At 36.2% G+C, this 15942-nt stretch overlaps 4 protein-coding genes across 4 annotated transcripts; 3 read left to right on the top strand and 1 right to left on the bottom strand.

Moving 5' to 3' along the window:
* The first annotated feature begins 235 nt into the window (after window positions 1-235).
* LOC129946032 (39S ribosomal protein L22, mitochondrial) lies at window positions 236-1197 on the top strand. Its single transcript, XM_056056048.1, has 3 exons — window positions 236-519; window positions 591-804; window positions 868-1197. The coding sequence occupies exons 1-3, from the start codon at window positions 310-312 to the stop codon at window positions 1086-1088; spliced, it is 645 nt and encodes a 214-aa protein (XP_055912023.1). The 5' UTR covers window positions 236-309; the 3' UTR covers window positions 1089-1197.
* A 4961-nt stretch (window positions 1198-6158) lies between these two features.
* Window positions 6159-6824, top strand: LOC129948322 (jerky protein homolog-like). The gene has a single exon (XM_056059274.1). The coding sequence runs from the start codon at window positions 6334-6336 to the stop codon at window positions 6811-6813; it is 480 nt and encodes a 159-aa protein (XP_055915249.1). The 5' UTR covers window positions 6159-6333; the 3' UTR covers window positions 6814-6824.
* Window positions 6825-8161: 1337 nt separating this feature from the next.
* LOC129948250 (jerky protein homolog-like) lies at window positions 8162-8884 on the top strand. Its single transcript, XM_056059175.1, has one exon. It carries the CDS (start codon window positions 8337-8339, stop codon window positions 8814-8816), a length of 480 nt encoding a protein of 159 aa, XP_055915150.1. The 5' UTR covers window positions 8162-8336; the 3' UTR covers window positions 8817-8884.
* A 2506-nt stretch (window positions 8885-11390) lies between these two features.
* Window positions 11391-14931, bottom strand: LOC129947644 (zinc finger protein 271-like). The gene is made up of 5 exons (XM_056058278.1): window positions 14678-14931; window positions 13264-14613; window positions 12304-13209; window positions 11874-12232; window positions 11391-11810 (listed from the first exon to the last, which is right to left on the bottom strand). The coding sequence occupies exons 1-5, from the start codon at window positions 14792-14794 to the stop codon at window positions 11501-11503; spliced, it is 3042 nt and encodes a 1013-aa protein (XP_055914253.1). The 5' UTR covers window positions 14795-14931; the 3' UTR covers window positions 11391-11500.
* Window positions 14932-15942: the final 1011 nt, after the last annotated feature.

Below are 15942 nucleotides of genomic sequence, written 5' to 3'. Positions count from 1 at the left end.
CTCTGTTATTTCTGTATTCTCTGGAATACAAACAAAATTTCTCATACAGATTTCTCACTTTTTCAGTCAGAAATTTGAGAATACAATTTCTGTGATTCGATTTGGCAATCTGACTGAGAAAGTTCTAAGAAATATAATATTTATAATGAAAAATGACTTAAATCGGATTTTTTAATTATATTATTTGATGGCAACCCTGCCATACTAGTTGTCATTTATCTGTGATCTATCAAATTATCGTGGAGGTTTATGTATTTTTATTTTTCAGTGAGTGGAAGGTTATGAAACTTTCCCGAAAAATATAAAATAATGAATTCATTAATTAAACAATTCTCGCTCCTTTGTGCAAGTAAGCAATTACAAAGCACAACAAAAGTCCTTATACCTGCCTGCTCGTTTCATACGAGCGACTCTCTGAACAAGCGATGGAATAAATTCAACACCGGGCCACAGAAGTTCCTGCAAAACAACAAGGTTGTCCATCCACCACAAGAACCTGATGAGGAACCAAGAAAAGCGGTAATAATCTCAATTAATTTTCATTTCTAAAAAACACAAAATACTTACAAAATAAACATAAACTTTTTTAGTATGTTTGTCACATGACAACAAACATTAAATACAGTCCCGATAAAATGTGGTACATTGCATCGTTGGTTCGTGGTCTATCAGTGGACGAAGCAGTGAAGCAACTTAATTTTGTTCTCAAGAAAGGTGGACGTTATGTTAAGCAGACTATTCTAGAGGCACAAGATATGGCAATTAAAAGACATAATGTTGAGTACAGGAGCAATTTATGGATATGTAAGTCTTATTTTTATAAGAAAAATATTCTGGGGAAACCATAAGTCAGTTTTTGAATTCTAGCCGAATCATTTTGTGGTAAAGGACGTTATTATGTAGGCATGAGACGTCATGCTCGTGGACGTGCTGGTAGAGTGGAATACAAGCACTGCCATTACTTTGTTCGATTGGAAGAAGGTGAACCACCAAAGCACTACTACCTACCACATCCGGCTACACCTGAAGATCAATTCAACAAATGGATGGAACAAATGCGAAACAGGAAGATCACCAGTTCGTTATAAATATGATTTGTTTGTTAAATTTAATTATATGAAAATAGCATAAGTCAAATGAAGCTTAATTGAAAAAGCCTAAAATAAAATTTTAACATCCTGTAAACAAAACTAAAAAGTTGTAATTTTCATAATGATTCTTGTATTGGTCTTGTTTTACGGATGAATTCAACAGTCCACAGTATGTTGAGTGTATTCTCCAACTGAATCGAACGACGCTGTCCATTTTTTGATTAGATACACTTTAATCTAAACTAATCGGGGGCTATCACGAATACAACAATACCAGAAGTTATATTATTAAAAAAAAGTATGATATTCACAAACCCCTATCATAATTATGTTCTATTGAGACACTTGGACTCATTTTGTTTTGCTTCTGAGAAAGTAATATTATTAATGTGGCCACCTGGAAAAAGTTTTAAACCAACAAACTTGTTTATGTTTTTACTTATTCAATTTCAATTTATTATTGTTAAGTGTATTCCTGCAATTAGACTTCGATCAGCCATTGATGGAATATTGTGTGGCTATACAAATAATTTATCGTTTGAAAATATTTATGTACTTCAAAAACTATCGAATTAAAATCTTTATTGAAAAAGTATGTGATCCAAAGCATGTTTAAATTTATACAACTCACTTATTTTAAAACACTTGGAACTTAAAATTTGATGAGTTGGAATGGTTTGTAATAACAACGGCATACAACGGGACCATTAGCGATTTCCAAAACTCTCCAATTTGTTGTGGCTGCTACTGAAAGAGAAAAATGTGGTTAGAAAAACTATTTATAAACCAGATATTCCATTCCTCGTCCTTCATTTGATACTTTGTTTTTGTGTGGGAGGCATCGCCGAGTAAAGTAAAGACGGCCGAGTGAAAACTACATAAAGCAATTTCAAAAAAGAAGAAGTCGTGTTCGCAGAAAGTAATTAAAATAAGAAATGGAAGTTATATTCAAATTTAATTGTTAAATATTATTGAGAATTTGGTTAGTGAAGTTTAAACTGCGCGGGTGAGTTTGCTTGATATTAAAAGCAGATAAGTGTTAAGTGTTTGTTTTTATACAAAAAAAGGTGGAAGAGCGAAGTCAGCTATTTCGGCCGCGGGACATACCCGGCAGAAGATTGGAGGAGTTCCCTATCCGGAAAAAAGGCCTGTGAAGTACCCTGGCTCTCAAGTAACACACATTTTTTTTACTTTTTCCGTGGAACACCCAGCCGCGCAGTCAGAAAAAAAGAAGTTAAAAAGAAAAGAAATAAAATAAACTAACAACCATAAAAAGAGTTCTCAAGAGCCACAGGATCCGATCTGGACCCTGAGGCTGACATCGCGCAGGACTCCACTGATTGGCCTATACATATATACAAACTTACTCGTCATTTTTTTTTTCAAATTTATGGAAATTTGCGTTAGTGTTTTTTTTTGTAATTTCTAAGTTTCATTGTGATAGGAAATTTCAGCGATTTTGGGTTTCTTTTTTTGGTTTATTCCGATTACGGAAGAAGTCGCCGACGTCGCCAGTGCGAAGAGGGGTTTCTCTTACGTCCCTCGTGACGCAATATTTTGCATCCACCCTTTTTTTGTCCACCCGCAACAAGCTCTTTGTAGGTAGGGAATAAGGGTCCGATTAGGGATAATAATAAAGAAACTAATAGGAAACGCTTCAGATACGGGACGCTGTGGAACCGGCGAAGAAATTTCCCTAAGTGTTTTGTTCTTTACTTCTTTGGTCTTTGTGGTACATATTATTGCAGTTTCAATTTCAGTTAATAAAATAGTTAAGATTCTTTGTATTTACGATGCCATGAATCAAGTGTTTTTTCTTTCAATTTAAAAATGGAATTGAAAGATATTTTTAGGGGGTGCGGTCTGGTGTGACAAATTTTAGGTTTGGCGGGAATGTAGTTCCACGGCAGTGAACTTTCCTGGGTCCGCTTTTGGGGATTCCGAAAACCAAGTCAAGTGGATTCCAGGAAGGGTGGGTAAAGGCCAGGCCGTGACGTTATCAGCGGCCGCCGAGAAAAGTGAACGAAGTGGTGGTAGTGTACAATAAATTCTAAAATATTCATCCGGCATGATCTATGTTTTTGTAAAGAGGTGAGTCCCGGTTACGGTAGCAAGACCCCCACCCCAACATTCGACGAGCTCAGCTGTGCACCGCAAGCATGCCGCAGCTACCGTAACGGACATTCCTTCCTCTACCCAATCCCTATCCTAGTTCCCATCCCAGAGTTACCTTCTTCGACCGACCCTATCCTACCCATACCCCTCCCATTTGCCTTACGACCCCCCAACCTCGTTATGAGATAACTCCCAAAGTCATTAGAGGGTGTCTTACTTCCATGCAAATGGTACCCTGCACCTATACCAATGGCTCCCGACACCTCTTCTTCTTCGTTTTTCCTTTTCCTCTTTCTTCCTCCCCACCTCATTATAAATTAAAATAATGGACGATTTTCTTTCTTTAAAGTCAATTTTTCAAACCAACTACAAACATCGTCATTTGGGACTTCACTTCATAAAGTATCCACGACGTAATTGAAAGGCCTGAAGACCCCTAATTGAACAATTAAGTTTTATTGGTGTTTATTTACCGAGCAATATTTATTGAATCTGTGACAAACTCAACACTCGAAATCATAAGAAATAGTAACGGTGGTCAGAATTCGTTCAACGTAATCTTTCCCAAAATTAGATTGGTATAATAAAGGGTGTAGAAAATTTAGAAAGAAATATTTAATATAACATAAAATGTTTAGAGAGCCGTATGATGTTTTCCATGGAAAACCCCATAAGTTGACCTTGGTTGCTTTTCCTGCACAGGTTCAAGAAGTCTTAAATGGTTTAAACAAAATAGAAGGTGTGGATTCGAGTCCTACGCTTTTACTTTCCAATATGCTTTTTTCAAAATATTTAAAATTCATCTTCAATAAATTACATATCACGGGTGATTTTCTTTAAGCATGGAAACTATCTTATCTTTATCATATTTTAAAATTTGGAATTGATCAGTCTCATTTTTTGTATAGATTCTACCATAGGTCTTCCAAAAAATAATCATCTGAGGCCCTTACTTTTTAGACTTATTGGATGTGATTAGTATTCGCAGATGATTTTCAAATATATTATAATATAAAAATCTCAATTTAAAAATCTCCAAATGCAGAATATTTCGTTCAACTCTTAGAGCGATTTACAATAATAGACTTTGGTTAAGAAATTTTAACCGGCGATATTGTAATTAGAGACTTTGGCATTATTTCCAATTATCTTTTGCATAACACATAAATTATTTCGCATTCAAGGCAAATTTAATTCTTGTTTTCTTTATTAAAGACAAATAGAAAGGTCAAGTTTTGAAATGCTATGTAGACTTCCTTAATTATACCTATTCTTAAATACTATTTTCAATTGTGTTATGTGGTATTGTTTTGGAGAATGTAAAATTATTATGCTTGATATTTCAAAGCATTTAGTAAAGGGTGGCATTAGGTTCGGTTATAGAAAATGCGTCCTTCTGGTACTGATGCATCCGTGCTTCGTTGGATTATAAATTACCTTTTAGATCGTTCAATGCAAGTTTTATTGAATGGTTTAAAGTTTAAAAAAAGCACAGATCAAATTCTGTAGTGTCCCAATGATAATAAAACCTTCAGCTCTTCAAATTCGTTTTTAAATTCAAAATTCTGCTCTTCGGTTCTTTATAGGCAATGTAGCAGAAGCTTCATAAATCGATTTAAAGGAACAATAAAATGTTGAATATGGCGTTGATGTTTATTGATTGATGCTGGGAAGGTTTAACTTTGTTTGTACCTCTTAAACAGCCGTATTATCCAAATGTTGGCTTGATTTTGCCATTAAATATGTTTTACAGTGTACATTTTTATATTATAAGATACTTCCGAGTAATAATTTTTATTAATCAATGACTTGGAGAAATTATACAGAAACCTGACTTTTTGGACTGAGTATTTCAATCAAAATTAATTGTTCAACCCAAAAATCAGCATCACAGCCGGATTTTTTAGGCAAAGTAAGCTTTTAGAAAAGTACAAGACATCATCAAATTACAGTCCCTGCCACTTCATATTTTATGCAAAATCTCAATTTTAAGCTATTTTAATCAGGTTTTCGAATACAGTAGAATCTCGAAAACATGAACGGTTCTATAACATGAACAGTTCGGAAAGATGAACGTTTTTTTCCTCACCATTGCAGTGTTCCAAAAGATTATACGATTTTTTTCTACTTCTCACCCTTTATTTCGTCGTCACATTGTTTAGTAACTGGTATTAAATTTTGGGAACGGTTCTTTTGGGCGTGGAATTTTCACAGTTTGTGTAAATTCTTCAGTTAAAAGTGAATTTTGAAGAGGAAAGATGCCTCCCGTGAAAGGTAGAGGTAAGTTTTTAAACCTCAAACAAAAGTGTGCTGTGTTAGATGACATAAAAAATGGAATATCTTATCGAAGCATTGCAACAAAATATGGAATCGCAATATCCACGATTGTTGGAATAAAAAAAAAGGTAAGGCAATCACTTCGAGAGTGTGTAAAACATCAATTTCTGGAGCGGAAAAACGCAAAACATTGCATAAATCAGAAATGCCGAAAATGGAATCGGCTTTATATAGATGGTTCCTGAAGCTACGAGACCGACATGTTCCCGTAGGAGGGATAATGATAAAAACCAAGGCCAAAAAATTGCACGCTATTTTCAAGCAGATTCATTTAACGCAAGTGATGGATGGATTAATAATTTCAAAGCTAGATTTGGAGTTCGGCTTCTAGCAATCAGTGGAGAAAAACTGAGCTCTAATAAAGACGCTGTCCTGCCCTTTAAACAGAAATTAAAGAAGACTATGGCCGACTTCGGTATCAGCCGACAACAATTGTATAATGCCGATGAAAGTGGCCTTTTTTGGAGAATGATCCCAAGCAAAACATTTGTCCACTCTGGTGAAAGATGAGCTCCCGGACGAAAAATTGCAAAAGATCGCTTCACATTTTTGGTATGCACGAACAGCACTGGTTAGCACAAGTTAAAACTTCTGACCATTAGAAAGGCAAAAAATCCCAGGTGCTTCAAGAATTTTAGGCCTCCAATGACATACACCAACTCAAAGACTGCATGGATGACAAAAGAAATTTTTAAAAACTGGTTTCATTCAGAATTTGTTCCACAGGTACTAGTTACGATTTAAAAACTAAGTTTGCGATCTTAGATCTCTTTTAAAGGTACGGGAGTTTATGAAGAATAATAACCTTTCAAAAAAGGCATTGCTTATTCTTGATAATGCCCCAAGTCATCGACCTGAAAATGAACTTCAAAGCGATGATGGCTGCATTCGGACAATGTTCATGCCTCCAAATGCAACACCACTTATTCAACCAATGGATCAAAATGTAATAAGGCTCACAAAGTTGCACTACCGAACAAGCCTTTTGTCAGATGTTATCTCTAAAGGGCGAGATGTTGAAAAGATGTTGAAAAAATTTAATTTACGTGACGCTCTGACATGCCTTCAAGGAGCTTGGGACAAACTTACACCGGAAGTTATTGAAAAGTGTTGGCATGAACTGTTTGCATATGAAGCTGTTTCTAGTGACGAGGACGAAGATGTCCGTCTTGCTGTACTACAACAAAGAATGCAACTGGAGGAAATAAACCAGGTTTCAACCACAGCACTGAGTATGCTACAAGAAGTTTTTCCTGACGTAAGTCAATAATTTTTTATTTATTGAAACAACTGTCAACATTTGAATATGGCGTTGATGTTTATTGATTGATGCTGGGAAGGTTTAACTTTGTTTGTACCTCTTAAACAGCCGTATTATCCAAATGTTGGCTTGATTTTGCCATTAAATATGTTTTACAGTGTACATTTTTATATTATAAGATACTTCCGAGTAATAATTTTTATTAATCAATGACTTGGAGAAATTATACAGAAACCTGACTTTTTGGACTGAGTATTTCAATCAAAATTAATTGTTCAACCCAAAAATCAGCATCACAGCCGGATTTTTTAGGCAAAGTAAGCTTTTAGAAAAGTACAAGACATCATCAAATTACAGTCCCTGCCACTTCATATTTTATGCAAAATCTCAATTTTAAGCTATTTTAATCAGGTTTTCGAATACAGTAGAATCTCGAAAACATGAACGGTTCTATAACATGAACAGTTCGGAAAGATGAACGTTTTTTTCCTCACCATTGCAGTGTTCCAAAAGATTATACGATTTTTTTCTACTTCTCACCCTTTATTTCGTCGTCACATTGTTTAGTAACTGGTATTAAATTTTGGGAACGGTTCTTTTGGGCGTGGAATTTTCACAGTTTGTGTAAATTCTTCAGTTAAAAGTGAATTTTGAAGAGGAAAGATGCCTCCCGTGAAAGGTAGAGGTAAGTTTTTAAACCTCAAACAAAAGTGTGCTGTGTTAGATGACATAAAAAATGGAATATCTTATCGAAGCATTGCAACAAAATATGGAATCGCAATATCCACGATTGTTGGAATAAAAAAAAAGGTAAGGCAATCACTTCGAGAGTGTGTAAAACATCAATTTCTGGAGCGGAAAAACGCAAAACATTGCATAAATCAGAAATGCCGAAAATGGAATCGGCTTTATATAGATGGTTCCTGAAGCTACGAGACCGACATGTTCCCGTAGGAGGGATAATGATAAAAACCAAGGCCAAAAAATTGCACGCTATTTTCAAGCAGATTCATTTAACGCAAGTGATGGATGGATTAATAATTTCAAAGCTAGATTTGGAGTTCGGCTTCTAGCAATCAGTGGAGAAAAACTGAGCTCTAATAAAGACGCTGTCCTGCCCTTTAAACAGAAATTAAAGAAGACTATGGCCGACTTCGGTATCAGCCGACAACAATTGTATAATGCCGATGAAAGTGGCCTTTTTTGGAGAATGATCCCAAGCAAAACATTTGTCCACTCTGGTGAAAGATGAGCTCCCGGACGAAAAATTGCAAAAGATCGCTTCACATTTTTGGTATGCACGAACAGCACTGGTTAGCACAAGTTAAAACTTCTGACCATTAGAAAGGCAAAAAATCCCAGGTGCTTCAAGAATTTTAGGCCTCCAATGACATACACCAACTCAAAGACTGCATGGATGACAAAAGAAATTTTTAAAAACTGGTTTCATTCAGAATTTGTTCCACAGGTACTAGTTACGATTTAAAAACTAAGTTTGCGATCTTAGATCTCTTTTAAAGGTACGGGAGTTTATGAAGAATAATAACCTTTCAAAAAAGGCATTGCTTATTCTTGATAATGCCCCAAGTCATCGACCTGAAAATGAACTTCAAAGCGATGATGGCTGCATTCGGACAATGTTCATGCCTCCAAATGCAACACCACTTATTCAACCAATGGATCAAAATGTAATAAGGCTCACAAAGTTGCACTACCGAACAAGCCTTTTGTCAGATGTTATCTCTAAAGGGCGAGATGTTGAAAAGATGTTGAAAAAATTTAATTTACGTGACGCTCTGACATGCCTTCAAGGAGCTTGGGACAAACTTACACCGGAAGTTATTGAAAAGTGTTGGCATGAACTGTTTGCATATGAAGCTGTTTCTAGTGACGAGGACGAAGATGTCCGTCTTGCTGTACTACAACAAAGAATGCAACTGGAGGAAATAAACCAGGTTTCAACCACAGCACTGAGTATGCTACAAGAAGTTTTTCCTGACGTAAGTCAATAATTTTTTATTTATTGAAACAACTGTCAACATTTAAATTTATTTAAAGGTTCCATGTTCCTCTAACGATATAAGAGAATGGAATGAAGATGTAGTTCAGCCTTCTGATGAAGAAGAACTTTCCTCAGAAGATAGTGTAGTCGAGGTTATATAAGCAATTAAACCAGCAGAGGCCATTTCAGCTATCAACACCAGCCTGAAGTTTTGCAGAGCAATGTGAGGCCGATGTATCGACACTTTTAAGCTTAAGAAATTTACGAGAGAAAGCAAAACCGAGACTTCTTTCTTCCGGGCGACAGTCTACATAAGTCCGTTTTGTTTAACTCCTATGAACAACTTTATTATTTTTGTTTTTTTAAAGATAAAATGAATTGTTATTTTCTTAGATGCAATGTTTTTATGTAAAGCTATATATTTTTCTTAAAATAACTCTCAATGCTTGGAAAGATGAACAATTCGAAAAGATGAACGGGGCCTGTTTCATATCTGTTCATCTTTTCGAGATTCTACTGTATTGTAATGCATTTAAATTATTTTGTATGTAGAATATAAACTATTTCCTACTTTTTTTTTTTAAATAAAACAACAGATTTGTAGATTTTTCTTTTATTAATATTTTCATTTTTTTTGTAGTTTTTGTAATTGTTTTCAATATTTTGTTGAACCTCCTTTTGCTTTAATAAGAGCCTCAATTCTTTCAATAAGCTTAGTTCTTGTTGTGACCGCATCTTTAGCCAGTTCCCTTTTCATCAGTTCCCACATGTTTTCTATTGGGTTCATATTAGGGCTGTTTCCCGACCAGTCCAAAAGAGGGAAGTTTTCTTCCCTCAAATAAGTTTTTATGGACCGGCTGTGTGGCATGGAGCTCCATCTTGCATAAAAATGTATTATTCTCCATTCGGTAACCATTCTCTGATCTGCGACACCAAACAATTCCGTACGGTGCGCTCCGAAGCTTTAATATTAGCTTCTTCCAATTTAGTTTGTACCATCTTTGTGGTTGCAAACCTGTTTTCCACGCAAATTTCCTAACATATCTTTCAGACCTTAATGTGAAAATTGGCTTTCTTCCGCATTTGTTCTTTCTTTTTAAGCTTTAATCTTCATCACATTTAATTTTTTTCTTAATCCGTCTCACGCTAGCCTCAGACACGCCCACTTATAAAAAATGTTTAGGTTGACCAAACATTTCACTTCAGCTCTTTTACTTGGGGACAGGTCTCCTCTCTTACCCATGGTTTAAATTTAACTATTTATTATTTTTGTTTTGCCAAAAATGTTTTTCAATAACAGTAAAAAAAAACAATGCAATTGAATACCGTTAATAAGCACACAAAGCTTTTAAAGTCACACGAACCGGCAGAATAAAAAAATTCAACTGCAAGAATTCTGTACTTGTTTAAGCTCTGTTGCCAATACTTTGACATTATGCATTTATAATGCAACATATTAAAATAAAACATAAAGAAAATAGAACCACGAACAAAAGTCTAATAAGCAAAACTAAGTTTCTGTAACTTTGAACGTTAAAAATATATAAAATTAAAATTTAAAATTATAAAAATTCTGCATTGCGTCTAATAATATGGCCAGGGACTGTATGTTTATAGAAAAATAGGATTTTTCCATAAGATCTACACTGTTTTGCCTGGCATTCAAAAACCATTACCAAAGCTTATACAAGTTTTAGAGACTTGAGGAGAGGAGGAAAGGGGAAAAAGTTTAAAAAAGTTATCTACCTTTTTAAACAAACGAAAGTAAATTAAGGCCTTTTAAAATTACTAGGGGACCGGTGCGGAAACTCTTTCCATCCAATTAATTGTATACCTCAAGCTTCCTGTAGTTAAACTCTGTTCAACAAAAATAGTCCGTAGAGGCCTCATGGGCGAGCTTTTTCCAAAGCAATGGAGCCTGATGTACCCTCACTACACTGCGTAGGGAAAAATGCTAAAACAATGAGCGATCCACTGATATTCCTTCCTTAAAGATATTATATTGCAATTCTTCCCAAAAAGTTGTACACCCAACCTTACCGTTGTTTTCCGCTGCTAATGGTTTAAATTTTCACTCTCAATTAGAAGCAAAGAGCTTATTTAGTGGATTTTGTTATGTCGCTTAAAGTTTTCGAAGCTTTTGAAAACAAAAACCTGTCAGAGCTTTAAAAAGCGACACACTTATACAATCCAATCCAATCAGAGTGACAGGCAAACGTCCTATTTTCTCTGTTGTTAAACAGAGTATAGTTTCAGTTTTTCTTGCAGGTGTTACATTTTCTTGTGATGAGTTTTTGTTCGCTGAGATGGAATGTTTGGACACCGCCCACTCAACAAAACATTCCGCAAGGTCTGTCCTCTGTGGCTTTGCTCATCCTAAGAACTCATTCCAAAATACCGGTAAACTAATGAAAAGAACTGCTTTGTGCATTCGATTAGATCGTTCAAATACACAAACCATTTCTTTTAATATATTATTTTCCCAGTATTTTGTACTTCATATTTTTGTTGTCTTTTTGTTGTCATCTTATTTGTTAAAATTGATTCAGTGTGAGACTCGCAAAATAGATACTTACTAACAAAATAATATGTGATTCTATTTATTTATGAAAATAAGTATATATACAAAATTCTATGCTTTTTTGTTAATGAATGAGGCTTTCAGTTATCAGATCAGAAGCTCTGCCAGAGCTCTTACATATAATGCGTAAGAATGTGCTTATCGAATGCTTTTCGTGAGTCAAAGTACTTCTTGCACTCATTGCACGTCTTGCTGATTGAATCATGTTTGTCGTGCATATGTTTGTAGTACTCCGCGGCGGTGGAATGACTCTCTCCGCACATATCGCACGAATTCAATTCACCCATCACCACGTCGTGGCAATTTAACATGTGTAACTTTAGATCCCGAGTATCATATTGACCCATGTTGCAGGTGGGGCATTGGAAGTCCATGTTCTGAGGATCGATGTGTTCTGTTTTCACATGTTGTATGAGGTTTTCTCTAAAAACACAAAAATACCACCATGAAAGCCATCTTCAAAGAATCTACAAAATTCTAACTCACCTTATGGTAAAAGTCTCTCCACATTTCTTACACGGCAGATCCTCGATCTTGTGGGTTTGCAAGTGAAAGAGAAGTTTGAATTTCTTCTCGAACGTCACCTGACAAATGTCACATTGGAAGTTTCTGTGCGAGTCGTGGACCTGCATATGCTTCGCATAATCGGCCTTCGTATCGAACGACTCGGTGCACATGTTGCAAGAGAAATTCAGCTCAGCTGTATTCTCCGTCTGGCGTTGTTCGTGGAGCTTCATGTGCGTTTGCAGGGAGTATTTGGTGCCCATGGGTTTGTGGCAGACACCGCAGGTGAATTTAATCCGATCAGCTTCACGATCCTCATCGTGATCCTTCGACATGTGGCGCTACAAAAAAAAGATAAACACAAAACGATGACAGAAGTTACAAACAGATAAAACAATGGATGTAAACTTACCATCAAAGCATCTTTTGTGACGTGAGCACTATCACAGAGCGGACACTTGTAGGGCTTCTCGCCGGTGTGCAAACGTCGATGGATATTGAGGACGGTCTTCCTGGTAAATGATTTATCACAGTGGTCACATTTGTAGGGGCGTTCGCCCGAATGGACGAGCATGTGAATTTTCAGGGATGTCGGATGTGTGAAGACAGCCTGGCAAATGAGACACTCAATTTTACTGCTCGTTCGCAATACCTTCAGATTTTCACGTTGCGATCGGGTAGATTTAGTTTTGCTTGACTTTTTTCTCCCCTGATCATCATCCTCACTTTCATCATGATTCATCTCATCGTCCTCGTCCTGCTCTTCTTCCTCGTAGTCAAGTTTTGTCGCCTTTTTTCTCCGTCGTCGCTTTAACACTCGAAGTTTTTGATTCGGTTTTTGAATTTGATCATCTGCCTCCTCCTCTTTCGGTTTATCGGGGACACTCATTTGTTCGACACTCGGTTTGACCTTAGCCTTCACCAATTCCTCACCACCTTCGTGGGTTTGCAGATGATAGAGCAGATGGAATTTCTTATCGAACGTCCTCTGGCAAACATCACATTCGAATGTCTTATGCATGTTGTGCGACTCGGCATGGGTGCAGAGTTCCCATTTGTTGGTGAAGCCTTTGTGGCAGATTTTGCAGGAGTATTTCAGAGGCAAGTCAGCAGGGGATGTGACTTCGTCACGCTTTTTTTCCTTTCTCTTGCGAACTATCTTTCGCCGCACCTTTGTCTCATTCAAGTGCGTCTTCATGTGAGAGGCGAGGGAGTATTTGGAGCAACGAGACTTGTTGCATATGGAACAAATGTATGAGACTTTATCACGCCTGAAATTCGCACCAACTTCTTCTACGTGGTCCTTTTGTAAATGTCTCTAGAATGGTATATTTTTTGATTAAAGTGTTTTAATAGAAGTTTTTGAACTTACCGCCAAAGCTTCCTTGGTAACAAAGGCACTTGGGCACAGAGAACACTTGTAGGGCTTCTCCCCGGTGTGCAGACGCCGGTGAATATTGAGGACAGTTTTGCGGGCAAAAGCCTTATCGCAGAATTCACACTTGAAGGGTTTCTCCCCCGAGTGCTTTAGCAGATGGGTTTTCAGGGAATTTAAATGAGTGAAGACACTTCCGCAAATATTACATTCTATGCGTTCCTTGCAACTTGACGTTGTATTTTTTGCTTTTTTTGCCTTCGCCAGAATTGTCCTTTCCGTTGAATGCTCAGACTTGAAATTGTTGTTATTGGGTAATTTTTCTGGGATTTGTTTTTGCTGCTGCTGCTGGAACTGTTGAATGTTTTCTTGTGGTTGCTGTGGATGAGGAACTATTTCGGTAGTTTGTGTGCCATAAGTTGAAAATGATTCTTGATAGGATGGGAAATCATAACTCTCCGAGTTCGTTTGGACAGGTTCTTGTAATGGCTGTTGCTCGTAATCTATCTGGAGAGGAGGCATTTGTTGAAACTGAATCTGGGATGACGTCGAAAACGAATCGTAGCCGACTGTCATGGTTGTGGGAACACTAAACTCATATCCAGATGGATCGTTCTTCAAGACAGGATGGATTTCAAGATGCTCAGATCTGTCATTGGTGTTTTCCAAGGTTATATTTTGAATAGACTCACCGAAACTATCTGAATCTGGGAATTGCTGAATTTCATCGATGTCAACATGAGTTTGAGGCAGACTGCTGCTCTGGTTGCTGTTATGAGGCGACTCCAAAGGTATACTTGATAGCCCAACCGCTGATGTCATCTCGTACCTTGTGTTACGCTCAGGAACGGACACCAAAGGAGGTGGAACATTGGCGATTTCCAACTTAACCTTCTGCTCTTTTTGTTCGCGTTTTTCCTTTTCGAATGTTTCCATCCCAATGATTTCAACTTGTTTCTCATCTATGTCTACACTTTCGTGATCAAAGAACTCGCTGGTGTCCATCATCTCATTGTTGTTGTCCCCGCCATTGCAGCCATGGTCGTCGTTGTCATTATTTTCCTCGTCATTGGCATCTTCAACGCGTTCCGTGTGGATGGCGAGCAACATATCAATCTCGGCCATATTCTCGTCCAGTTCATCAATACAATGATTGTTTGTATTCCTATCGTCCTCGCCGACATTGCTATGAGAAGTTTCGTCTTCTTTCTTAAACGATGGCAGAAAAATGGTCTTTCTAAAATATTTTTCGGCATAAATGGCTTGGAAACGAAAGTCGTAGGCGACTTTCAGGTGATCGTTGCACTTCTTGCAGAGTTTTGAGGGGAGACCATCTTCTTTGGAGGCCTATAAAAAGATTATTTGTATTTATCAATGAAACTAGTGCCATTATTTGGATTAATTTTGTTACCTCAAGTGATGTACAATAACGAAATTGATCATCTTTGCCACAATCATCAAAAATTGTTATGCTCCCGGAGGAACTTAAACACACCCGGCAAACGGAATCGTCCAATTTGACAGACATGGTTTTGTCGGATATTGATCTGGAATCTTATTGGAATGGATTTAAATTGTTTTTAATCATGATTTTAAAGTTTTTCTTATAGATTTTTAAGTTTGTAGATTTTAAAAGTTCTAAAAACAAAAAAATGTAAATAACAAAATGGCTTCAGTTTTGACAGTTGGGTGTTGACATTTAATTTATGATATTTTGGATTTGCGCTCAGTTCTGAATAGAGATGGGTTGATTTTCGTCATATTCGGCGAACAAAATGGTCGCATTCAGGTCTTGTCTGCCAAAGGAAAATTTAAAGTTGTTTCTTCCAGAAATTTAAAGTTTCTCATAATTTAAGTTTATTGGTTAAGCTTCAACAGCTAAAAGTTGCTTCTATTAAGTAATTTTTGCTTTCAAAACCTTTATATTTAAAAATTAATTTCAATATGACGTCTTAATTTTTTAAATGTGAATATTTGACGGCTTGAAACCATTATCGTTCACATTAGGCAAACTTGCTGTCAAATATCAGTTTCCATTTGAATTTTGACCAATGAGGGCCTGCACGGAAAAGCAATGAAATTTCAAAGGATTAACAAAATTTCTTTAATTGGTATTTTTCTAGTCTGCAGAAGAAGTAAATAATCTCAAAAATGCCCTTTAAATGTCGTCTTGTCTATACAAAAAATTTAAATTCTATTTTTCTTACAAAGTGTATTGCTTAAAATCTTCCTTTAGCATGAAACTTGCTTCAGGTTTGACGATCTTGCAATCGTATTGTCAAAATGCTTGTCAAATTAACAAATACTAAAATATTTTGATATTCTTTCAGCATGTTTGAAAATCAGTTTAATGAAACTTTCACAATTTAAAATTTCAGATGATCAAAGCGACAACATAAGAAACTCCTTTTGAAGTCAATTGCATTCTTTTAAATGGAAAATTAGACCAATTGTCATTGATTTCAAACTTGGAACGTCACTTCACTATCTTTAACCTTCAATTAATTAATTTCTACAAAAAACTCTCTTTATACAGGTTAGAAGTCCATCATAAATTGTATTTTGTATTCTATAAAAAATGTATGTACTTATTTCTTTTCCAATATCGCAAAGACCCCCTTATTACTAATGTTCAAATAAAATTATGCAGCATTATATAAAGTAATGAAGTTTAGA

This window comes from Eupeodes corollae, chromosome 2 (assembly GCF_945859685.1).
Source record: "Eupeodes corollae chromosome 2, idEupCoro1.1, whole genome shotgun sequence".
Taxonomy (NCBI): domain Eukaryota; kingdom Metazoa; phylum Arthropoda; class Insecta; order Diptera; family Syrphidae; genus Eupeodes; species Eupeodes corollae.
The sequence above is the reverse complement of the archived record's forward strand: the minus strand, read 5'-3'. Positions and strand labels throughout refer to the sequence as shown.

Excerpts from the sequence above, each read along its gene's own strand:
- LOC129948250 (XM_056059175.1), top strand. The coding sequence starts at position 8,337 with ATGAAGAATAATAACCTTTCAAAAAAGGCATTGCTTATTCTTGATAAT.
- LOC129946032 (XM_056056048.1), top strand. The coding sequence starts at position 310 with ATGAATTCATTAATTAAACAATTCTCGCTCCTTTGTGCAAGTAAGCAA. Across the intron at positions 520-590 it reads ATGAGGAACCAAGAAAAGCG|TATGTTTGTCACATGACAAC; the intron begins GTAATAATCTCA and ends AAACTTTTTTAG. Across the intron at positions 805-867 it reads CAGGAGCAATTTATGGATAT|CCGAATCATTTTGTGGTAAA; the intron begins GTAAGTCTTATT and ends TTTGAATTCTAG.
- LOC129947644 (XM_056058278.1), bottom strand. The coding sequence starts at position 14,794 with ATGTCTGTCAAATTGGACGATTCCGTTTGCCGGGTGTGTTTAAGTTCC. Across the intron at positions 13,210-13,263 it reads TTACCAAGGAAGCTTTGGCG|AGACATTTACAAAAGGACCA; the intron begins GTAAGTTCAAAA and ends ATACCATTCTAG. Across the intron at positions 11,811-11,873 it reads GGAGAGACTTTTACCATAAG|AGAAAACCTCATACAACATG; the intron begins GTGAGTTAGAAT and ends TTGTGTTTTTAG.
- LOC129948322 (XM_056059274.1), top strand. The coding sequence starts at position 6,334 with ATGAAGAATAATAACCTTTCAAAAAAGGCATTGCTTATTCTTGATAAT.